General features: G+C 38.0%; 1 protein-coding gene across 6 annotated transcripts in view; it reads right to left on the bottom strand.

Annotated features, from left to right (window-relative positions):
* The window catches only part of LOC150101827 (putative protein kinase C delta type homolog), a 270,938-nt gene that overhangs the window by 117,392 nt on the left and 128,094 nt on the right, over positions 1-25,452 (bottom strand). For all 6 annotated transcript variants that reach the window (XM_090400070.1, XM_090400072.1, XM_090400071.1 and 3 more), the window contains 2 exons: positions 24,247-24,488; positions 2,831-3,004 (listed from right to left, as the gene is read on the bottom strand). In XM_090400070.1, coding sequence (XP_090256196.1) covers positions 2,831-3,004; positions 24,247-24,488 — 416 coding nt within the window. The remainder of the gene's footprint in view (positions 1-2,830; positions 3,005-24,246; positions 24,489-25,452) is intronic.

Genomic DNA, 25,452 nt, shown 5'->3' with positions numbered 1-25,452 from the left:
TGGCTCTTCCTGGCCACAGGTTATTGGCATTAGTGAAACATGGCTGACGGAAGATGATATAGTTAGTGGGATAGAATATGTAGGTTATAGTATGTTTAGAAGGGACAGAGAGAATAAAATTGGGGGAGGGGTGTTATTGATGATAGCTGATGACCTGCAGCCAAGGAGAATTGAAGTATTGCAGGATAGTGAAAGGAGCTCATTTGAGGCTATTTGGTGTGAGATTGACACTGGCAGAATAAAATATACAGTTGGGTGCTGCTATAGACCAGGTGATGGAATAGATGGTGGAGATGGTATGCATAAACAAATTGATGAAATGAGTGGAAGGAGGGTAATTATTATGGGGGATTTCAACTATGGTAACATTGATTGGAAGGAGGAGAGGACACATGTGAGGAAGGAAATGGATTTTATTCAATTATTAAGGGATAACTATCTGAAACAGCATGTAATTGAAAATACTAGGGGTGTGAGAGTGCTTGACCTGGTAATAGTATCTGAGAATTTGACTGTAATGAATATGACCATGTTGCCACCTATTGGTGAGAGTGATCATAAGGTCTTGACCTGGGAGGTGGCTAAAGGTGTGAAATTTGTGATTAAGACAGGGTATATGTGGAATTACCGTGCTGGCATGTATGACAAGCTTAGGAGATTGCTTGGATCAGTGCCATGGCATGTACAACTGCAAGGGCTGGACGTCGATAGAGCATGGGAAGTGATCAAAGAGCATTTACAGGAGGTTATGGCTGATTGTATACCTAAGGTCCGAATAGTGAAACAAAGAGGGGTTAAATGGATGAATAACACCATTAAGCTTGAGTTGCAAAAAAAGAAACAACTATGGAGGGAATTTAAAGAAAGGGGTGACCTGCAGGCACACGAACGGTATAAAGTACAGGCCAGAAGGGTAACGAGTGTGGTAAAAACAGCAAAAGCCGATTATGAAAGGAAACTAGCTATGCAAGCAAAAGAGAATCCCAAACAGTTCTTTCAATATGCTGCAAGCAAGAAAAAAACTGTACATGGCAAAATGATTTTAAGGAATGACGATGGTAAAGAGTTCACTGAACCAGTCGATATAGTGGAGTTACTGAGCGCGCACTTTGCAAAAGTGCATCATCCAGGTGGTGACGTTGAAAAAATGAAGGAACCATTAGTTTATATGGGAATTGTGATGAATGAAGTGGAGGTGAATAGTCTATTACAGAACCTTAATGTGAATACATCTGTGGGATTGGATGGTATACCGGCACGGGTCTTGCATGAAGCGGCTAATGAATTATCAGTGCCCTTGACCATGTTGTGTAATCTGAGTCTCGGTTCTGGCTTAGTCCTGAAGGCGTGGAAAGAGGGGAAAATAGTTTCACTGCATAAAGGAGGATCCAAGACTACGGTTGCAAATTACCGACCGATCAGCATATCAGGAGTCGTTGTCAAGGTCTTGGAGAAAGTAGTCAAGGGAAAAATACAGGAATGGATTGATGAAAATGAGATACTGTACAGAGGAGAGCATGGCTTTGTGAAGGGTAGATCATGCCTCAGTAACTTGCTCAAGTTTTATAACAAGGTGACGGCTGAACTGGATAAGGGAAATGGGTTTACAGTGATACTGCTGGACCTGGCAAAGGCGTTTGACAGGATACCACATGGAATTCTAATCTGTAAACTACAACATATGGGAATGGATATAGGGTTGGTGAGATGGATAGCTGGGTGGTTGATGGAGAGATATCAAAGAGTAGTTTATTCAGGAGTAGAGTCCAAAAAACGGCCTGTGACTAGTGGTGTGCCACAGGGTTCTGTTCTTGGACCACTGCTATTTAATGTGTTCATTAACGATATAGGGAAGGGTCTAAGTGGGACAGTTCATTTGTTCGCTGATGATGCAAAGTTGGGTAGGACGATAGTGAATGCAGAAGATGTCAAAGTCTTGCAAGATGACTTAGATAGATTGGAGTTCTGGACTAAGGAGAATGGATGTCAATTTAATGTGACAAAATGTAAGGTTATGCATTTCGGAGTGAAAAGATTAGCAGCAGTATACCACATTGGTGGAACTGTACTCCAAGAGATTGATGAGGCCAGGGACTTGGGAGTGTTGGTGGATAGGGAGATGAAGTTTAGGGGGCACACTGCGAAAGTAGCTAAATCAGCTCATCAACTCACTTGGTTGTTGAAAAATACCTTGACGAGCAGAGAAAAACAAGTTATTGTACCTCTGTACCGAACCCTGATAAGACCTCATCTCGACTACTGTGCCCAGATTTGGTCACCTCGGTTCCTTCTTGATGGGGAGGAGGTTGAGAGGATCCAGAGGCAAGTGACTAAGATGATATCAGGTCTATGGAATGAACCATATGAGAACAGGTTGAAGATTTGTGGGTTGCAGAAACTAGTTGATAGGCGGAAAAGGGGAGATATGATTGAGACATTCAAATTGCTAAAAGGATTCTATAGGATTAATTCAGATGATATTTTTGAGATCAGGACTGGTGGTGGGAGAACTAGGGGACACCCATGGAAGCTGGGCAAGAGCGTGGTTAGCAGGGGTGTTAGAGCTGGGTTCTTTACTTTTAGAGTGGTAAATGAGTGGAAGAAGCTGACAGAGTCTGTTGTGGGTGCTATGACAGTGAGCGAGTTCAAGGCAAGGTATGATAGATACTGTGAGAATGTTGAACAGCTGTGTGAACATGATGTTTAGGGCCTCCCTCGATGAGTCTAAGGACTCCTGGAGTAGCCCGTAGTAATAATAATAATAATAGGATCTCATAATTCAATTAGTCTGGAAATTAATTATTTTAGTATATTTATAGAAAAGTTATACCTCAGTTTGAAATGTACAAAACAAGCTGCACATATAAGGATGATGGGTTCCCAAGGCCAATACTTTTCTTTCAATCATTGTGCATTCAACATCGTCATCTTCTAATACTACATCTTTCTTCAGACATTTTACAGCAAAATACTTCTCAGTGCTTTTCAGCTCAGCCAACATGACCTGTTAATATAAAATACATTATAAACTTAAATAAACTTGAAATATTAAATGCAATTCCATACTGTAAACATTGAAAAGAGGTATTCCAATTTGAATTTATTAAAACTGTTTTACCAACTAGAAATACTAAGAAGAGTGGTGGGAAAATTATTTAAGGGGAAATATTCAGTTATTGGTTCATGATGCAAAACTAGGATATTCAATGATGTTGAGATCCTGCAGGATGACTTAAATAGAATGGCAGTATGTGCAAAAGTAAATTGCTGCCAATTTAATGGAACAAGTGTAAAGTCATGCACACTTGAGATAAAGACATCACAAGCTATGTACCATACTGATAGAGCTGAAATGCAGAAAATTAATGAAACCAGGGATTTGGGAGTGATAACTGTGGACAGGAAATTGAAGTTTAGAGGGCATATTGCAGAGATGGCATATTGCAGAGATGGCCAAACCAGCAGAGATTATGAGGCTGTAGAAGAACACACAGATAAGCAGGGATAGAGAAGTTGTTATTCTCCTTTATAAGGCCACACCTAGAATACTGTATGCAGATCTAGTTACCTAAATTCCATGAGGATAAAGAAGTGAAAGAAAGAATCCAGAGGCAAGTGACCAATATTGTGACAAAGTCTATGGAACAATCCAATCCCAATGAGAACAGATTGAAGGCCTGTGGGTGGGCTTCAAAAACTAGCTGATAAGCAAAAAAGAGAGGATATAATAGAACCATATTTATAGAAACTTTCACACTTTACATATGTAGGGGGTGAAAAAAAAAAAAATATATATATATACACACACACACAGGGCCGTTGCCAGATTAGATTGTGCCCCGAGGCAAACAATTAAATATCGCCCCTGATGGGTTATAAGACAAAAATATAAGAAAATCTCCAATTTCTATTTTGTTTTTATTAAAAGAGAAACATTAATGCAGAACGATTATATAATATTAATTAAATGTTTGCTCTACAGGGATATTGCATAATAAAATTGTTCAATAAGCTCTTCAAATTTAAATTATAAGCTATGTCTGCCTCTATTGATATAGTTGCTAGACCAACCAATCTTTCTTGGGTCACTGCTTCGCAAATAATTTTTAATCAATTTAAGCTTGGAAAAACTGCTTTCTGCACTTGCTATACTAACAGGAATCATTAGCATAGCGACACCGCCTACCGCAATATGGCTGAACGAGCGTCCTTATTAAGCCATGTTGTGAGGCAGGCTGCCTCTATGCTACACCCTGTCGATGGTACTGTATACACACACACACACACACAACACACACACACACACACACACACACAGTAGACGCTGCTTATTGTGATCACATTGGGACAGTCACATTTTGATAACAATAACCGGCTGATAACATTAAGCAAAGGATATAAAAAATTGCATCATTTATTTCAATTTATTGTTATAACATTATTTAAGTTAATTTATTGTTATAACATTATTTAAGTTAATTTATTGTTATAAACAATTTTTTAATAAGTAACAATATAAAATTTATTTTAAAAACTTATCTAGTGTTGTCTGTCGTGTCTTTGAATATAGTAGTTCATGATTATAATGCTCATACTCAATGCCTTTTGACATTTGTCATTCTATGTTGCACACTGAGATGAAGTATTCTTAGAGCTTCTTGCATCTGGGCATTAGTTGGATGAGCTTCTAAAATTCGTTCTTCTATACTACTTGAATTAGGTTCACTTTCTTCTACTAGTTTAAAGTTCTCATCGAAACAAGCTTGGCATATTTCCGACACTGTCATTGTAGCCACCACTTCAACGTTGTTATCAATAGCCAACCAATTTTCAAATTCTTCTTTTGATATACTTTTGATATACTTTTGATGTCTGGAATTTTATCAAAAATTTCATTTGTAAGATATTCAAATTCTTCGGAAGGAGTTTCAGAGTTTGTCTTAAAAATTCACCTTTTTGGAAGCAGTTTTCAATAGTCTTCTCTGAGACTTGCTTCCATGATATTGCTACCAAATGCAATGCATCAAGAAGGGAAATCTTTTTTACAATTGCACTTGCATCAGATTGGTCTTTTATATAATCAAGTTCAGGCTGCAATTCTTGCAAAAACTTCCTTGCGATAATAAGTTTTAAAAGCTTGTATGATGCTTGGTCACATGGGTGAATTAACAATGTAGTGTTCGAAGATAAGAAATTTACTTTGATGTTCTTTAACGATAAATTGTTTATGTATTGCAGTGCAGTTATCTACTAACCAGACACTTTTTTACTTTAATTTAAGATCCCACTTAACTAACGAATTGTTGAAAATGTCATTAGTCGTCCAAGCATTTGCACTAGAACAGTAGTCAATAGGCAAACTTTTGGCACCTTTAAAACATCAAGAATTTTTACTTTTTCACTAGGAGCTCTCGTTTCTAATTTCATATTAGCACAAAGAACTGTCACTCATTATTTTGAAGATTTAAATCTTTTAGTACTTTCATTTTTAAACAAATAAGTATGCTCAGGCATTGCACAAAAATAGAGTCCTGTTTTGTCTGAATTGTAAATATCCTTGGAAGAATATTCAGCAATAATTTTTGGCCACTCGGTCTTAATTCACACATCAGCTGATAAAAATCTGCACTTTTTTCCTTCACCATGAATATGTTTGTACACAATATTCTCTCGCTTTTTCCACCTATTAAACCATCCATCAGTTGTGGTGAAATTTTCTTTGCTCATTGTTTTTGCAAGTTCTGCTTTTTGATGCATCAAAGTCCCATTAATCGAAGCATTCTTCTCACAAACCTAACCAAACCAAATTTTTAAATGCTGATTCAACTTGAGTATCTTTACAAGTTCAGGTTCTCTTCTGATCCATGTTCTCATTAATAAGAGATGAGGTTTCAATGTTTGATCTGTTTTTTAAGATCTTACACAAAAGTGATTGAAATTTTTTAAATTTACAGCCACACTAAGCTGACTCATTTTGGGCAACTTATCATAGCACTCCAAAATTGTTTGCTTTTCTTGAAAAGATAAATCTTTAAATTTTTTACCATAATGCCAAGGGCTGTTTCAACAAGCACAAAGTCAAATTCACTTACTGAAAGAGAGCACGAAAATAAACTGGAAAAATCACAATTAGATAGTATTTATACCCCCCCCCTTGCATTTACCTGGAAGATTTAAGACTGATGGAAGATTAAGATTAAAAATAGATTAAGATTATCCACCTGCATTTGCATGGAAGATGTAACATTTATGGAATAATAAGATTAAAGGAAGATTAACCAAAAAAGTCAGATTTCGACAAATGTTCTTTGTCAATTTTCTCCTGATTAACCATCATTTCTTAGAATTCTGAGATGCAAAAGGCTAAACATTCGAGGATTTTGATAACAATAACTAGAACTTTGATTATAATAGACGGATTATTTTAAATTAATTTTGAATGGTGTGTTTTGGGACCAACTGATAATATTATCCGCAATCACAATAAGCGGATTCTACTGAGTGTGTGTGTGTGTGTGTGTGTGTGTGTGTGTGTGTGTGTGTGTGTGTGTGTGTGTGTGTGTGTGTGTGTGTGTATTAGACCGTCATGAAACAGGTTAGTTTTAAGCTCCTGATGACTAGTTGTTGCGATAAGTCATGAAGCATGAAGGCAGGCAGGGAGGTTTGTCTCCTCTGAGCAGAATTTCTTCTTAAGCACCTCCGTAGCGCAATTGGAAGAACGACGGCACGTTGCACCCTTCGATTAGAAAAGGCCTAAGTTCAATTCTTGTTATGACGGGAGGAATCTTTATATGGACTTTTTCAATCGAAGGTGAGTTAGCTGATTTTATGCGGAGGTAGCAGAGTTTTTTTCTCCTGGCAACTCTGGTTTTTCATCCCGCATACAGACAAATCGGCCCTTCAGAACACACGCAATTTACAGACAAAAAATACTAGTTGTGATGGTTGTGGACAGTAGATGGCATTGATGTAGGTGATTGGTATTCTGCGTAGTAGTGGAAACGGAGAGTTGTACAGTAGGTGTCCTCCCGCGATGAATCTTTGGACTCCTTGGAGGTGTCACAAATAATAATAATAATAATAATATATATAGAATTTCACCATCAAATCAGCATACACCAATGCCACAGCAGTAAGTCATTTTAATGGAAAAATCTCTACTGTTTCACTACTGTGGAAATACAGAAAGGTATAAGACAGGGCGACACAATATCTCTGAAATTATAATAAATTTAGTTTAATCCTTTATCCAAGTGTAAGCAAACAAAGTTTGCACCTGAAGTATCTTCAGGCTTGAGGCAACTCGTGGTAAAGGTGGACCAAGCTCTCATCACTCCTTGTCTTAGTATTTCCAATAATGCAAAGCACATCTCCTTGTGGACATGTATAATGCTATGCATTAAGGGAAGGGTCACTACCCAGATCGGTTTCAACCTATATTGAAGTCTCGTTCAGTGGGAGTGAGACCCAGCGATGGTGATACTAAGGCAAAAGCAATGGAAGTCATATTTACCTATACAAGCTCCCACTGACGAGACCTCAATAAAGGTCCTACAGCTTGCTACACCAGCAAGCTGGTTCTCTTCATAATCACCCCGCCCCCTTGTAGTTCCACATATACCGCTTTCTTACAGAAGTTCTCACACTGCTGGTAACCACGCAGGTAATCACCTCATGGTCACTCTCACCAATTGTGGGTGATTTGACACTTCATTTACAATTACATCCTCTGATGAGATGACAAATCCAAGACCCTCAAATCCTTGCGTGCCCTCCATTACATACTGTCTGAGGTAGTTATCCCTCAAAAACTCAAGAAACCCATTTTCTTTACTTCCAGCTACGATCTCATCATTCCAGTCTATATCGCATAATTAAAATCGCCCGTGATGATTACTCTTTTCTTATTTATTTGCTTGGCTAATTTGATTACACATTTCACAGTCACTACCATCCACATTACCTGGTCTTTAATAACATCCAACCAAGTATTTCATTCCATTCACCTCTATCTCACACCATACTGCCTCAAAACCACTGGCGCTATTTCCCTCTTGCATCTCTACTTTGTATGGACATAACTCTTTCTCTATCATCAATAGCACCCCCCCCCTCCCTTTTTTTTGCCCCTTCTATCCTTACGAAACACATCATACCCTTCCATCTCTATTCCTGTTAGGATATTGTCCTCATCTAACCATGTCTCACTTATTCCAACAATGTTTGGGTGAACAGACTCAATTAGTGCAACCCTTTCATCTGCCTTGTTTCTTACACTTCTAGCATTTGTATACAAACACAACAGCTCATTCCTGGATCTACAGCTAGTTCCACTGATACTACTGATTCGATGTGATCTCTCCATGCTCGACTGAGGCCATTTCCCTTTCTTCATATTCATTTTAGAACCCTCTTCAATTCCAACTGTTTCCTCTTGATCTCAGGTAATCCCATTCCTTTGCTGTCTACACATGCTCTCACATCCTCTTGGAGCATCCACCTTTCTCACGCTGTGTAACCCTGTCCACCCTGAGTTTCCCTGTTTCTCTTGCACACCCATTCTCTCATTTTCTATACTCATGCCACTCACTTCCCCATTCATGACCACCTCTTCTATCTCTCCTGTCTTACTCTCCTGCTCTTCCACATCACTTCCCACTTGATCTGATTCAATCTCTGTACTCATTTCTCTACCTTCCATCAGCAGTCTCTCCAAGCGACTCACACCATAACCACTCAAATGTAGTAGTCCATCGCTCCCATACAGTTCACTTCGTTCTTAAAATTCATTCCATACATCAACAAACTGTACTCTCCTCACACATTTCTGCATATTATTCATAATCCTTGCTCTCCTCATCTTACCATAATCATGTCTAGGCAACACATTTACTACCCTTCCTGTCACATTATTCTCTTTTATCCGTCTAAGCAGCCTCCTGATATTCAAGTTATAACAGCCACAAAAAGTACAAAAAGCAGGCGAAGAAGGTGACTCTTGATAAAGGTAGCTAATGTACAGTATGACAGCAGTTAACTAATGAGGCTAAAAAGTTTCCAGGGATTTTTAATATGTAGCTGTAGAAGAAAGTATTCGATAAGAATGTTTGCACACACAGAATGGTATATTTAGATTTTGCAAAGGCCTTTGATAAACTGCCATGTGACAAGCTAGTAATTAAATTGAAATAGATGGGACCGAACAGTAGATTAGTTCGCTGGATGGAAGATTGGCTGTCTGATAGGTATCAGACAGCCAATTGTACCATCATAACCTTATACAATGATGCCATTGTATAAGGTTATGATGATACAAATAGAATTGGAGAACAGATTTCTGAGTTTGATCAGTGACTGGCTGTCAGATAGATATCAAAAAAGTTGTATATGAAGGTGTAATATCCCAAACGAGGAAGTTTATTGTTCATGTGCTGCAGGGATAAGTTGTGGGACCACTGTTCTTCAATTTGTATATTAATGATACTGGTATGGGTTTAACTCTTGATATGCAGGTAATTGCAGATGATGCAAAATTGGGGAGAGCAGTGCAGAGTCAAGCAGATGTTATCGCCTTACAGGAGGACTTGAAAAGATTGCATGAAAGGGCAGGTAAGTGGAACTATCAGTTCAGTGTTGCAAGGTTAAGGTTTGAAATTTGGTAAGCACCGATGAGATACAAAGTATACACTTGGTGGGGGAAACAAAGGAGGTAGAAGAGATAAGAACTGGGAGTGGTGTTGGAAAAGGACTTGAAATTCAGGGTCCACATTGTACAAGCTGTGAAAATGTCACATCAGATAATGGCAATGATGCAGAAGATCCTGACATGCAGAAAGAGAGAGGTTACGATGCCATTGTATAAGGCCTTGATTAGGCCTCATATGGATTATTGTGCACAGATTTGGTCACCAGGTTTTCACTGTGATAAGGATATGTTAGAAAGGGTCCAGAAAAGATTCACAAAGGTGGTCAGCGGTCTCTGGAATGTGGAGTATGAAGACAGATTGAAAAAATATAAATTGCAAAGCCTCATGAATAGGAAGAGGGGGGGAGGATATGACTGAGACACATAAGCTAGTAAGGGGTTGTTATCAGGTTTCCATGGAAGAGAAGATTTTTTAGGATAGGAGATTTTAGGATGGGAGATGGGATAGTACCAGACGCATCCCTGAAAACTGTACAAGGAGGGTCTCAGCAGAGGAATGAGGAGTAGGTTTTTTTTTACATGGAAAGTGGTTGGCAAGTGAAATGCATTGCCTGAGTGTGTTGTTGTGAATGTAGACACATTCAATCAGTTTAAGGCACATTTGGATGAGCTTTGTGTGTACCTCTCACAATGAGGCTCTAACTCCATGGACGTCAGATGTTAATAATAATAATAAACAATGAAAATAACAGAATAATGGAAAGCAGATGTTTCACACTGAAAATAACAGTACATCAGTGTGTCAAAAAAACAAGCAATTCAAAGAATAAGAATATAAGATAAATGCAATGGTTGCCACATGCTAGAAAAATGTTTAAAATAAATAAATATTAAAAACTATTTTTGATATTTACATAAAATGAGTCTCCCAAACTTTTTGGATAGAGAGATAATCATCCGATTCAGGTTAGGCCAGTATTTTTATTTATTTCTAATATATATGTGATCTGCACACTAAACAAGACCTATAGAGTATTAGTGCCATGTGTGGACAAGAAGAGTAGAAGAGAGGAGGAGTCTGTTCACATTTTACTTCAACAGCTGAGGGTTTGTAATCTTTGGGTAAGGCAGAGTGGAGAAGACCGCTTCAAATAACAGAAATAGATGGAATGAAAGAGGAGACAGTGAAGTTGGTTTAGTGAGTTTCAAGATGGATTGTAATAGAATGTTGGTAAGCAGTGGCTCTTGTTTTAATGATTTTGCAGAAACTGAACATCTGTGAGAAAGGGATTGTTGATTAGCCAGATTGCCCTCTTCTGGATAGGATCAAGCAATCTTAGAAGATTTTAGTGCACCACCCCAAATATGGGAGAAATATTCCATGGTTGGGTGGATTTGGGCTTTGTGTAGAGTTAGCAGCTGTGAAGGTGTGAAATAGTGTCTTGTGCAAAACTGCACATCAAGTTTTTTTGGCAGCTGCAGAAGCTATAGTTGAAATATGGTTGTGCTAGGAAAGATCAGAAGTGCAGGTCAGTTCAAGAAGAAAAATCTGTATTTCGATATCTCAGTATTACTGAAGGTAAGAGGGATGGATGCAAAACTCTTTCTTGTGAGAGATACAAGCAGAACTGAGTTTTGGTGGCATCGAAGTTTACAAGGTTGTCACTGTCACACTGGAATATAGCTTGGAGATCCAAGTTCAGGTCCCTAGTTGTGGTAGAGTTTGAGGATTCTAATACTTGAGCACTACAAGATTTGTCGAATGAAAAGGAGGAATGGAGTGTACTGTCATCAGCAAAGCTATGGATAGGATTGAAAGTCTGTGAGAGCAGGTCATTTATATACAAGAGGAGGAGAGTGGTTGAAAGAACAGAACTCTAGTGTACTCCTGCATTGGTGGGGAAATCCGAAGAGAGTAAACCATCCACCATGACATGTAGTGAATGACCAATGAGAAGTTGATGATCCAGTTGCAGAGTGAAGAAAGCAGCCCATAGAATGGCAGTTTGGCGAGTAGGCCACTGTGCCCAGTCAGATGACTTTGAAATGTCAAGGGTAACCATGTGAGTTTCTCTAAATTCATCTATTGCCTGAATCCATAGATAGGTGACGAAAGCAAGAAGATCAGCTGTAGATCACATGGTGGAAACCATACTGCTGCTAACTAATTAGTTGATATGTCTCTAAGTGGTTCAAGAGTTGGTTGTTCATGACCTTCTCCATAATTTTTTGAGAGAACAGAAGTGAGAGCAATTGGATGGTAGGTTGTTAGTTGACTTTTATCACCTTTCTTTGGGATAGGCTGGATGGGTACCTGTTTCCATGTTGTAGGATACATGAACAGGATAGATTGAAGAGGCAATGCAGGATAGGTGTTAGTTCTGGGGCACAATTTTTTTATCACAATAGGTGGAATACCATCTGGTCCAGATGGTATTACTACTATTATTATTACTATTATTACAGGTAACTCCAGGGAGTCATTAGACTCATCGAGGGAGGCCCCAAAACATATTCATCACAACTATTTGATATTCATACAGTGTCTATCATACCTCGCCTTAAACTCATTCACTGTCACAGCATCCACCACAGACTCAGGGAGCGCATTCCACTCATTCACCACTCTAAAAGTAAAGAACCCAGCTCTAACCTATTGTGATAAAAAAATTATTCAGGTTAATAATGATTCCTCAGGATTCTTTTTGTCGGAAGACTATGGGAGACATGAAGGGAACCATTATTTGCAGAGTGGAGAAAACTTTGCCCAGGCCATCAATGCAGGAATTGAAAAAGAAAAGTGATGCCAGTAAGTTGGCATTTCTTTTGGTGAGGTGACTACAGTATCATCAGGATGTGAGAGTGGCAGAAACATGAGTGGGCAGGAGTTGTTCCTAATGGTCTTGGTAAAGGACCATAAGGAGTGCCTGCCATTTAGGCAGGAGGAAAGTTTGCAGCATTTAGCCCTTTCAAAGTCTGACTTGATGATGATTTTTTACAACTGTTGTGAGCTGCAGTATAGGCAGAGTGGGCAGCTGGAGTTGTCTTGAGCCAATTGTGGTAAGCAATTTTTTTTTTTCTTTTACAGCATTGGCACATGTTTTTGAGAACTAAGCCTTGGATGGTGGCTAAGAATATGGAGTGGAATAAGGGATGAAAGCATTCATTCCTGTGAGGATGATTTCTGTTATTCTGTCTCAGCAGGTGTTTGAATTAGAACTGAAGCAGTAGTCAGACCATGGGAAGAAAGAACAGAAGTCACAGAGGTCCTCCTAGTTGGCACCCTTGTAGTGCCAAAAGACACAAGACTCTGAACTGGTGGGTGAACGTTGTTCTGTGGCAAAAGAGACTTGTATGAGGTTGTGGTCTGAGTTTCCAAGACGAGAACTGACAACCACAGTATAACTGGAAGGGGAGATTGTTAGGAAGAGGTCAAGTGTGTTGGTAAATTGGAGGGGTGTTGTCTGGTATTTGGTATGAAGATTGATGATCTGAGATAGGTCATTACTGATGACCAACACCTTAGCATCTCTGCCTGCTTGATTGGTGAAAATGGAGAAGGGGAACCAATATGAGTTGTGGACATTGAAGTCCCCAAGAAGAATGACCTCACTATTGAGGTATTTAGACTGCAGAAAGTCAAGGTTTAGAGAGAGAAAGTTGAAGAGGTCAGAGTGATTGATGGAGTTTGGAGAGTGTGATAGAGTGAGAATATGAAAAGGGCTGGTTGATTTGGTACAGAAATTTTGAGGCAAAACAGATCAAACAGTGGGGATTTAAGGGTCATCAGTCTCTGGAATTGTATATTGGCTCTGACGAATGCACAAATGCCACCCTTGTGGAGTGGTACTTGTGCAGTTGTCAAAAAGAGCTGTGTAATGTGTAGTTGGTCAGTTAAGGTGTATAATGGCGGTTGGGGTGTATAGTTGCTGTTGAGGTTGCCAGTTGGGGTTCTGAAAGAAATAGTTGTTCTGGTTTACATGACTGTAGGTGGTGGTGCACATCATTTATGTTGCAGTTTAGGCCATTGATGTAGGTGAAGTGGATGTGAAAACCTTTTTTTTTTTTTTTTTTGTAAGAATTAGTGTTGGTGGGTTGTTTGGGTGGATTTTTAATGTACTTCATGTTTTTTTTTTTTTTTTTTTTTTTTTTTTTTTTAACTATTTTGTGTGGGAGAATTTTTGAGATCCACAGTAGAAATGCATTTCTTTCAGTTGTGGTTCAGTGTGTTTGGGGAGGAAGAGTTAAAAAGGAAGCAGGGCATGCAGTGAGAAGTGACAGACTCGCAAACATACCGCCCACACAGAGGGGAGTCAGTTGTCCATATGTGGCCTTGACAGTTTCTCCTACAGCCACAGTATTTGGTCTCCCTCCAGTCACAAACTGGCAAAATATGTGGTTGTAGGATTTTTTTTCTAGCTGATCAGGAAGCCTTCAGGGTTCGTTACTACCTGGTTCAGTCCCATGTACTAACCAGCAGCTGGCCTGCAGAACTGTTTTACTGCTGTACCCTTGAATGGGGAGAGTCCAGGGTTCCCTACAGTGAGATTAGTACGTCATTCAGGGTATCATTCTCACTATATGTGGGAAGAGCAGGAGGGTCAGAAACCAGAACCCTTCCTTAACAACCAAACATGGCTGCAGCCACTTCAGGTCTCCAATAAACAAGGTGGTAGTATTTCACCAGGTGATGAAAGACATCTATTATATAGAGGTCTAGTTGGCATTTCCTTCAACTAGGGAAGATATACATTTGCGGCAGCAATGCTCACCAGTATAAAAAGGCTTTACAACTTTCTCTGGAAAGGCGTTCTTATATTAAAAACTCTACCTATGGAGAAGACAAGCTTCATCCCACAGGATACTGTGTTTAGTATCAATACTATGCTGTGCCAGACCAGACTTTTGAGGTCTCTAGTAATCAATGCAGTACTGATGTTCATTGATTATTTTTTCCACAGAGTTTCCTGTCTACCCAAAGTATGACAAATTACATTCACTAGGGATCTAGTAAACACCTGCTAAAGATATATAAATAGCGTTTGACTTTTGTAGCTGGTAACAGATGAGAAATTTTGTTGTTAGGAAAATGTGGGATTAAGATGAAACTTCTTCAAAATGCTACCATTAGGTTTTCACAGATGCCAGAAATATAAGGGATTGATCCCCATGGTCTGTTGAAGAATCCTGAGTGTTGGAACATGGGAGTCAATTATCTGTAGGATTTGATGAGAGGAGTAATCATTTAATTTCATTAAAGTTTTGATAGTGAGAAGTTCTTGTTGTAATCCTAAGGGAGAGGAACAAACATTATGCACTTGACTAATGATCACAGAATTTTTGGGGGTGTATGATAAGCAGACTTTTGAAAGAGTATTGTATGGAAATTCTATGATAACAGGTGTACTTAATAAAAAGCAACAAAATCATGTTTCCCATTGCAGATCAAGATGTTGGTGAAGTTGTTAGTTTTCAGAAAGGAAAAGTGTTGACTGTTTTGGTTGGCACAAATGATTTGAAAGATACAAAATATACAATGAGAAAGAGAGAGAGAGAGAGATGAAAGAGTTGCTGAAGGAAGTGGAAATGATGAGTGAGAAAGTAAAAATTGTGAATTGCTTCCTCAATTCACAATTTTTGGGTTATAATTTCCAATGAGAAGACTGAGGAGGAGGAGGAGGAGTGGTATGAATCTCATGGATTAAAAGACTTTTACATGACTGATGGGCTGAATTTTAATGGGTATGGAGTTAGATGTTTGGAACGAATGTTGTTCAGAAAGGTTGGAGGTACAAATTCTGGGAAACTATAAGCACTGAGGGGAGGGGGGGGGGCATAAAGTCAAGCATGTTTTGAGCTGTGCCTGGGATAAATGAGTGCGAGAGCAGAAATGATCATGAATAGCTAATATAGTTTCCCAGGTTTTGAATCTGAATAAGAGTGGTAATGACATTATGCAAAGGTAAGTGCACCAAGGAAATTACATTAAAAACATGAATCATAAGAATGAGTGAAAGTAGCATACACTCACTAAACTGTGTCTTAGTTGCAGCTTAGCAGGATTACACTATTCAAGTTCAAAGGAAGAATTGTAAAAGTTTATGCAGATTAAATAACCTAAATAAAGACTGACATGTGACAAGCTGTTAAATAAATTGAAACAGATGGGATTGGATAACAGACTTCTGAGTTGGATTAGTAACTGACTGTCAGATAGGTATCAGAAACTTGTGTATGGGGTGCAGTATCCCGAAAGACAAAGGTTACTAGTGGTATGCCACACGGATCAGTTTTGGAACCATTGTTGTTCAATTTGTATGTTAATGATATCGTGATGTTTAACTAGTGATATGCAGCTGTTTGCAAATGATGCAAAACTGGGAAGAACAATGCTGAGTCAAGGAGGACTTGAATAGATAGCATGAATGGAAAGGTAAATGGAAGTGTCAGTTCAATGTTCCAAAGTGTATGATTTTGAGATTGGTAAGCAGCGATGGGATGGAAAGTATTCACTTGGTGGGGAACGTTAAAGGAGGTAGAGGAGATGAAAGATCTGGGAGTGGTGGTGGACAAGGATCTGATGATGCAGAGGACCCTGACATGCAGAAAAGGAGGTTTTGATGCCATTGTATAAGGCCTTTATCAGGCCTCATATGGATTATTATTGCGCACAGATTTGGTGACTGGGTCTTCCTGGTGATGAGGATATGTTACAAAGGATCCAGAGAAGATTCACAAAGGTGGTGAGTGGGCTTTGGAATATGGAGTACAAGGACAGATTTAGAGAATGCAAACTGCAAAGCCTCGTGAATAGGAGGAGGGGGATATGATTGAGACATATATGCTAGTCAGGGAATGTTATCAGGTTGACAGAGATTTTTCATAGAATGAGAGCGGGGTGTAGAACAAAAGCCCATCGCTGGAAATTGCATAAGGTGTGAGGAGTTGGTTCTTTGCATGGAGAGTGGTTGATGAGTGGAATGCATCACCTGAGTGCATTGTGAATGTAGACACATTGAATCAGTTTAAGGCACAGTTGGATGACCATTGTGTGCAATAGTGTGTACTTCCCATGATGAGTGACTTCATGGATGTCACATGTTAATAATAATAAGAATAAATTAAATTTTAAAAAAAATTATTATGAACCGTTAATAGTAATCACTTTCCAAAAACTTTGAGATTGGCACAGTCTGAGTGGTTTAATTGTTCATAATATTTTTTTAAATTTTAATTTAAGCTGTAGAAACTTTTACAATTGTTCCTTTGAACTCTAATAATGTAATCCTGCCAACTCATCTGCAATCGAGATGCAAGCTAGTAAGCATATGCTACGTTCTTATAATTCATGCTTTGAATGTATAAGGTGTCCCGAAATTCACGCAAGATTTAAATTTAGTGCCATTTGTGCGGTAAAGCGTTGCCAATGAGAAAAAAAGACAGTGCGACAGCTGATAGTTCAGGGTTATTAAAAATGGAGCGCTATATGAAAGAACAATGCATTTTTATTGTTGAGCAATATTTTAAAAATAATGAAGGTTTGGCAGCTACAGTTAGCAATTTTCGTACAAAATATGGTCGGAATAGTGATTTAACTTCAACTGTGAAAAGATTAATTAAAAAATTCAAGGAAACTGGATCAATTAGTGATTTTATACATTCTGGCCATCCTTCAACAAGTCATTCAACAGAAAACATCGAAGCAGTTCGTGAGAGTGTTGTTGAGAAACATCAAAACACCAGGAACATCAATTTGGCACCGTGTTCTTGAATTGGGTATTTCAATAAGCTCTCTACAGCGTATTCTCATGAAAGATTTCCATCTTTATGCTTACAAAGTTCAATTGACTCAAGAACTGACGCCTACTGACCACACACAGTGAAGAGAGTTTGTTGAATGGATTATGGAACAACAACAAGTGGATGCTTATTTTTTGAACAAAATCATCTTCAGCGATGAGGCTCATTTTCATCTTGATGGCTTCGTTAATCGACAAAATTGTCGCATTTGGGGTTCAGAAAATCCACAAGTGATTGTTGAGAAACAAATGCATCCACAACATGTCACTGTTTGGTGCGGATTTTGGGCGGGAGGCATCATCGGTCCATTCTTCTTCGAAAATGCAGCTGGTAAGGCAATAACAGTTAATGGTGCTCGCTATCGCGACATGATAATCCAGTTTTTTGTGCCTAAATTGCAAGATATGGATGTGGACGACATGTGGTTTCAACAAGATGGTGCCACATGCCATACAGCCCAAGAAACAATTCAATTACTGCATGAGTCATTTCCTGGTCATGTAATTACCCGTTTTGGTGATCAGAATTGGCTGCCCAGATCATGTGACTTAACACTGTTGGACTTTTTTCTTTGGGGTTTTTTGAAGTCTAAGGTTTATGCCAACAAGCCCACGACCACCCACACCTTGAAGGAGGAAATTGAGTGCTGTATCAACGAAATTCAGGCACATTTATGCAAAACAGTCATGGAAAATTTCGACAAAAGAGTGCGTATGTGCCAGCAAAGCTGTGGAGGCCATTTACCCGATATGCTATTCCATGCATAACCCTATACTGTATACTTTATGAATCAATAAGAAATTACAATTTTTAATTAAAAACCTGTGTTTTCTATCAAAATTACTTCTTGCGTGAATTTTGGGACACCCTGTATTTGCTAGTCTTTCTCCCTGATGACATCGATGTTACGTTATGTTACATGGATGATATAAGTTGTTTTTTTAATTAAATTCTACATTTTGTTTTCTGAATGTGTAAGCCATATAAGTATCAAGAAATATGAACACCATTGAATCTGACACTGCCATGTTTAACTGCTTCAGTAGAAAATTTTCCTCTTTCATGAATTATGGAGCAAATAGAAAAATCTACTTGCACCATAATGCTCACACTGCATACTGACACAGTAAAATCAATTATAAAAAAATTATTTCAAAGATTTAAAGTGCAATCATATTTGAGTTTTTGTGAAAAGAAAAAACAATATTAAAAAGGATGCATTCTTCTGAAAGTATGTAAGAGATAAAAACATGCCAGCTGTATTATCTGGTGAGTTCTTGTCTCTCATATACTTCATATACACATATATAACAGAATTCATGTGTGATAAGCAAATAAATTTTGAGGTACTTATAATGTATTTTACTTTAAACTTCACTTTCTTATTCATTAAAAAATTAATGCGAATTTATTTTCTTTTAATTTACTATTGATCCCTTAACTTATTACTTCATCGGCTTCTAAAAATACAATTACTTTACATTAAAAACCTTTGCATTAAAACAGGCAAACAAGGACAACTTTTATATTTAAAAAATTTACTGTATTGACTACAAAAATATTACTGCAAGGGAAACTTGTGTACTTATAGTAATGATTTTTGACTTGTGCACGGGCAGTAAATGTAATATGTCAATGTCCCATATTTTAGTTCTGAATTATGAGCACCCTATCCTTGTATCTCAACCTTGTGCAGAATCAGCAATAGCATTCCACCTCCTTCCTATTCTCACAAAAAAAATCAACCTTTCATTTCTATCCCCTTCAGGATATCATTCTCATCCAACCTTGTTTTACTTATTCCAACTATATTTGGATGAATAAACTCAATGAATTATTTCTGATACTCTTCACATTCATAAATAGGAGGAGGAGGAAGGAGATATGATTAAGACATAAGCTAGTTAGAGGTTGTTATCAGGTTGACATAGAGGACATTTTTCATAGAATGGGAGATGGGTGTAGAACAAGAGGCTATCTCTGGAAATTGTATAAGGAGGGTGTGAGCAGAGGAGTGAAGAGCTGGTTCTTTGCATGGAGAGTGGTTGGCATTGCCTGAGTGTGTTGTGAATGTAGACACATGGAATCAGTTTAACATGTTCGCTGCCACGCTACTCAGTTATAGTTTGTTCCCGCACGCGAAGCGCTTTCGCATCTTCAAGGTCACTACGAGTAATCTCGTAGCCAGCTTATCAGATAAAATTTTGTTTCATACGCCAACTACGAGTAATCTCGTATCACTTCCATCTATATATTAGATGTGCTGACGCCAGTGTTTATTGTGTCTAGTTCGGTTTTAGTTTCTAGTCTCTAAGAACCTTCAATTTCACCATGGCCAGTAAAAGAAAACTTACTGATATAGAAGTAGAAGCTTATGCTAATATGAGCGATGATGAATTTCATGAAATATTCGGTTCCAATTCCGAAGATGATCCTACAGACGACTCTAGCAGTGATTCCGATGATGAAGAAACTTTTGAAGATGAAGTTAGCAACCAGCCAAATACATCAACATCAACTTATTGGGAAAATTCAGAAAAAGAGCCCCCACAATTTGACTTTGTTGAAACTGCAGGTTTTAAAATTGACACTGGAAATTTCAGTATAAAAAGGTTAGTTGAACTTTTCTTTTCTGAAGATTTTCTCATAATTTTAGTAGAACAAACCAATTTATATGCTTTACAAAATATTGAGGAAAGCCGAATTTTACTGAGTGCTTTTTTATTTCATTGATTGGTTTTATTTTTTATTGATTTTACTAGTTTTAAATTGATTTACAAATTACGTGTTATACTATGGATTAACTCACACTTGGCATAGGAGGTTGGTAATCGACATACGAGTATACTCGTAGTTGGCTTGTGAAGCTCATATATGAACTACGAATATACTCGTAGTTGGCATCTGAGGCACATATACACAATATACTATATTTTAGTTGAAATTATTTCCCTTCTACCAAGCCCCCAGACATGCTCTCCGCTTTATTCAGAATCCAAGGGTCCAAATTAAGGTAATTATACAAAGGGATAACTCTTGTTTGGCATAGGAGGTCGGTAAATCGACATACGAGTATACTCTTAGTTGGCTTGTGAAGCTAATATACGAACTACGAGTATACTCGTAGTTGGCAGCGAACGTGTTAAGGCACAGTTGGATGAGCCTTAAACTCAATTGATGAGCATTGTGCACAGTAATGTATACCTCCCACGATAGTCTGACTCCACAGAGGTCAGATGTTAATAATAATCATACCAATTCATCTCTTGAACTATAACAAGTCATATCAATGCCACCTGATATCCGACTTCTCCATAACTGCTCCTTCACCTTCATATACATCCCCCCCCCCTTAGCCTTATATCTACTAAGACTTAATACTTTTCATGCTCCCCAGGCCTTCCCCATGCATTCAATACTGCTTCCGGAATCCACTCTCCTTGTACTGCAGCTCCCTGTCCATCCTGACTCCAGTTTGCATTCCTCTTTTCACATTTTCATCTCTCACACTAAACCCCCCCCCATCCTCTCCATTCACAAACACACTTCTTATGAATTCATGACTTTTTTGTTTGCTGCTCAACTCATCTTTGTTATACCTGGGCAACACACGCTAAATATACTTCCTGTATCTAAGATGAAAAGCCAAACGGCTATTTTTTTCTGGTGAGGTTGATAAGTAAAGGGGATAAAAATCCCTTATCGTTTTTCAGCCAGTATGCAAAACTCTAACATCGATAGCTACGATCTAAACGTTTCATGCCGACGAACTGTCGGCGGATCCAAGCGTAAGTGACCACTTGGTAGTGCCACACCAAGGCAACTCGATGCAAAGGTGGAGCAAACTCCCTCACTATTCTTCAGGCTTCCTCACTAGGCCTAGCTACTCACTGATGAGACCTCAAAAAAAGGTTGAAACCAGTCTGGGTAGTGACCTCTCCTCATAATGTAAAGCAGTACTACATCTCCTAGGAGCTGCGTGTTTTTACATTATGAGAAAATATCAAGAACAGTGAGGGATCTTGCTCCACCTTTGCACCGAGTTGCCTTGGTGTGGCACTACCAAGTGGTCACTTACACGTGGATCCGCCGACAGTTCGTCGGCATGAAACATTTAGATCGTAGCTATCGATCTTAGAGTTTCGCATACTGGCTGAAAAACAATAAGGGATTTTTATCCCCTTTACTTATACTTCCTGTATGCTGTTGTGTTTCATTTTCCTCGATAATCTCCTGATATCCATCCTCACATTCTCCCCATTCTAAACCAAATCATTCATTCAAACAACCTCCACTAATACTTAGTGGAGGTTGTTTGCCCTTGCACATTTACTTCTTGTATCCAAAATGTCAATCATCCTGTTCATCCCCCCCTCCTGGAAATATGCATCATCCATCCACTACACCTTTAATAATATTATCACCATACACAGGCCCACTAGAGCAACTTTGCCATCTTCTTCTTCTTCACAATCGTTTCTTTTATTCTTTCATGCCTTTTCATTCATATCTACCAAATGGATAATCTAATTTTGCATATATCTAATCTCATCATGTCATTCTTCACTCTTACATCCAACAATTGTGCTGTCCCATATCAGCAGTTGCACTCACTCTTGCTTTTGCTCCTTAGCATGCCTCTTCCATTTCAGAAATCACACCTGCTTGTGTTCTTTCATCATTCTCTTCTGTTCATGCAATCACATTTGTTTTTTGCTCCTGCAGTCACAATTACTTGTAACAAACACATCCTCCACATTTCCCCATTCATGCATTCTATACTCATAACAATGAACTACTGTGAAAAATCTTTACTGCTCATCAGATTTTATTTTTGCAGTACATCTTATTCTCACTATCATTTTGCCTTCATTTACTCTAAGATGTAATTAAAAATTGTGACCAAACTTATTAACAATCTCGACAATCACTATATATTCAGTCTCAACTATCACAAATAAAATTTCATAGAAATGCTTTTTTTTTTTTTTTTTGCCAGTATTAGAAAATGAAACTTATCTTGGCTTCAGCAGTTCTACCAGCCATCCTTTTATGATGGCACCTGGCAGGTTACAATTTTTAAATAGGAGTCTCATACTTGAAAGGTTATAAACCTATAGTACCTTAATAACAAGAGTAGGCTAAGGGGTATTATTACTTTTTTATTTATTGTAATTATTATTATGTGACACCTCCAAGAGTCCAAAGACTCATCGAGGAGGGACACCCACTCTACAACTCTCCATCTTCACCACTCAATCCACCAACTACAGCAAACTGCAACTACACCAACACCATCTACTACCCATCACCACCACCACTAGTATTTTCACATACCCATGGCAGGATTTGAACCTGCAGCCTTTTGGCTGGAGAGCAGATATGCTAACCATTCAGCCTCCGATAAGCATGATGATGTTGCCACACCAGTAATGAAATTTATCTCTCACCTAAAGATATTCACAAACATCGATTCTTATAGTGACATCTCAATCTATGACCAATTGGCTGGAGATGTTAACCATTTAATAAACTTATTCCCATATAAGTATGTTTGCATATGTGTGTCTTTTCATTCATATCTACCAAATGGATAATCTGATTTTGTGTTTGCACACACGTGCAAATAACGATATGAACCAGGAGGTAAGTTTATAAACTAAATAACTAAAAAGTAAGTTATCAGTCAAGATGCCTCGAAATGAATTTTCAGAAATAAAACGCAGAAGGTGTTTTTCACTGTCTAGTATAATTGTTCATTTATAAAATGCAATTTAATCACTAAAACAAAACATCCTCTTAACAAATTCATTCATCCATGCTAATTCTGCAAATTGAGAAGAAACACAACTGAATTTCCTTGTAGAAAGTTATCAGTATAATCCTATACATACCACAAATTCCTTTTATCTTGCCATCATCTTATTGTATAAAAGGTAGAGTATTGCTGGCAAATCACAGCTAAACAAAAGGTAATTGGTGCAATATTAAGCCAAAGGTTGGGAAAGAGTTTTTTTTTTTTTTTTTTTTAATTCCTTTCTTGTTTCTGTACAGTTTTTCCACTGAGTTTACAAATGCTCTCATGAATCCAATTGCATGTTTCATGAATCCATGAATTATATTGTTATTAACATCTAACCTCCATGGAGTCAAAGGACTCATCGCAGGAGGTCTACACTCTTCTCATGCCAAGAGATTATAGAGCTGTGCCTTGAACCCATTCACAGTTTCCACACTCACCATACTTTCGGGAAAAACAGAAATTGTCATGCGAACAGTGCGTATCCTCCCAAGTACTAACTGTGCTCAGGTTTGCTTTACTTTAGTGATCAGATGAGAAAATATACAGTTTTTCCACTGAGTTTACAAATGCTCTCATGAATCCAATTGCATGTTTCATGAGTCCATGAATTATATTGTTATTAACATCTAACCTCCATGGAGTCAAAGGACTCATCGTGGGAGGTCTACACTCTTCTCATGCCAAGAGATTATCGAGATTTCAAACCAATATTAATCATCATGTTTAGTACAAATATACTGAGTTTCTAACCTGCAGTCAGTGTTGAATTCTGGTACCCATGGAGGTGAAGAATTATTAGCAATATTTGAGAAGGAAATATTCTTCTCCTTGCATAATTAACACTTTCACATGAAAACTAGCACATTATAAAAATAAACTGCCGTTTCACAAACAGGTTATAAAATTTCCATTTCTAAGATGTGATGAAATTCAACACTGAATGTAGATTATGCTACTTTCTCTTAATACTTAACTTATTAAGCCTGGTCTCACCTACCTTACCAAAGCTTCCTTTTCCAAGTAATTTAACAAAGTTAAAATCATTGATGGTATATTTTTTAAATTTTAATCCAGATTTTGAAGAGGACTTTCCACTAGCTGCAGTAGGTGGGGTGGTTGATGTAACCAATGGAGTTTTATCACTGAGAAACACATTATTAAGTGGTGAATGATTGCATTCTGTATCACTGCTTATGTCTGAACCAACTGATGATTTGGACTCTAGAGAAAGCGTCCTATCTGGAAATTAAACATACATTACATACTAAAATTGTAAAGATCATTAGAATTTGTTTAATGCAATATATTAAGATATTGAACTGTACTAAACTATAAAAATAGTTCCACATTTATAATCCTCCCTTTCTCTTCCTCTCTTGTCCATACAAAAATACTCATTGTTACAAAGTAAGGTGTTGTGTCGGGAAAAGGGCTGACTCACTACTCTTAAGCCATTCTGTTTCCTACCCAACACATAGGTTCTCATTGTCTAAGGATAAGGACATGCTTATGCTTCCAAGGACAATGGTGTGCCACCCTTTTTTAATAAATTACTCTGGATTTAGAGAAAGATGTTGAAAGTTTATTTTTCACAGAGTAATTTATTAAAAAAGGGTGGCACACCATTTGGCAACTCCTATAGGTAGAGATGACCTGCTAATGCTTCTGTCTGGTATCTCCACTTGGGCCTGGCTCCCACTGAAGACAGCTCAATAAAGGTCGAAACTAGTCTGGGTAGTGGCCCTTCCCTTAATGCATAACATTAGACATATCCGCAAGGAGATGTGCTTTGCATTATAGGAGATACTGAAATAGGAGTGTTGGTAGCTTGCTCCACCTTTGCAACGAGTTGCCCTGGTGTTGTACCACCTTACCCTAGTCCAGAAGATACTTTCAGGCACAAACTTTGTTTGCTTACACTTGGATAAAGGATTAAACTAATTTTATTATTATCCTGTATGGATAAGTTGAGTCCGAGTTTAATAATATGACAGAGATATAGGATTTGTATTACTTAAGCAAAGAGATTGTAACTTTGGATATCTTAATCTAAAAGGGGGGGGGGGGATAACTTAGCATTGAAATTGTTACTTAAAGTGTATCTATATTAGTGGTTTAATAAATGTATTCTTTTATATCAAAGTTCATGAGTTCTGATTTTCTGAGACTGAATTACTACTTATAAAACTCTCGGACCTGTGTG

This window comes from Typopeltis vanoorti, chromosome 11, assembly GCF_054136105.1.
Source record: "Typopeltis vanoorti isolate ZY-2024b chromosome 11, IOZ_Tvanoo_1.0, whole genome shotgun sequence".
NCBI lineage: Eukaryota > Metazoa > Arthropoda > Arachnida > Uropygi > Thelyphonidae > Typopeltis > Typopeltis vanoorti.
Note: the sequence above shows the minus strand (reverse complement) of the source record. Positions and strands in the feature narration are given on the sequence as shown.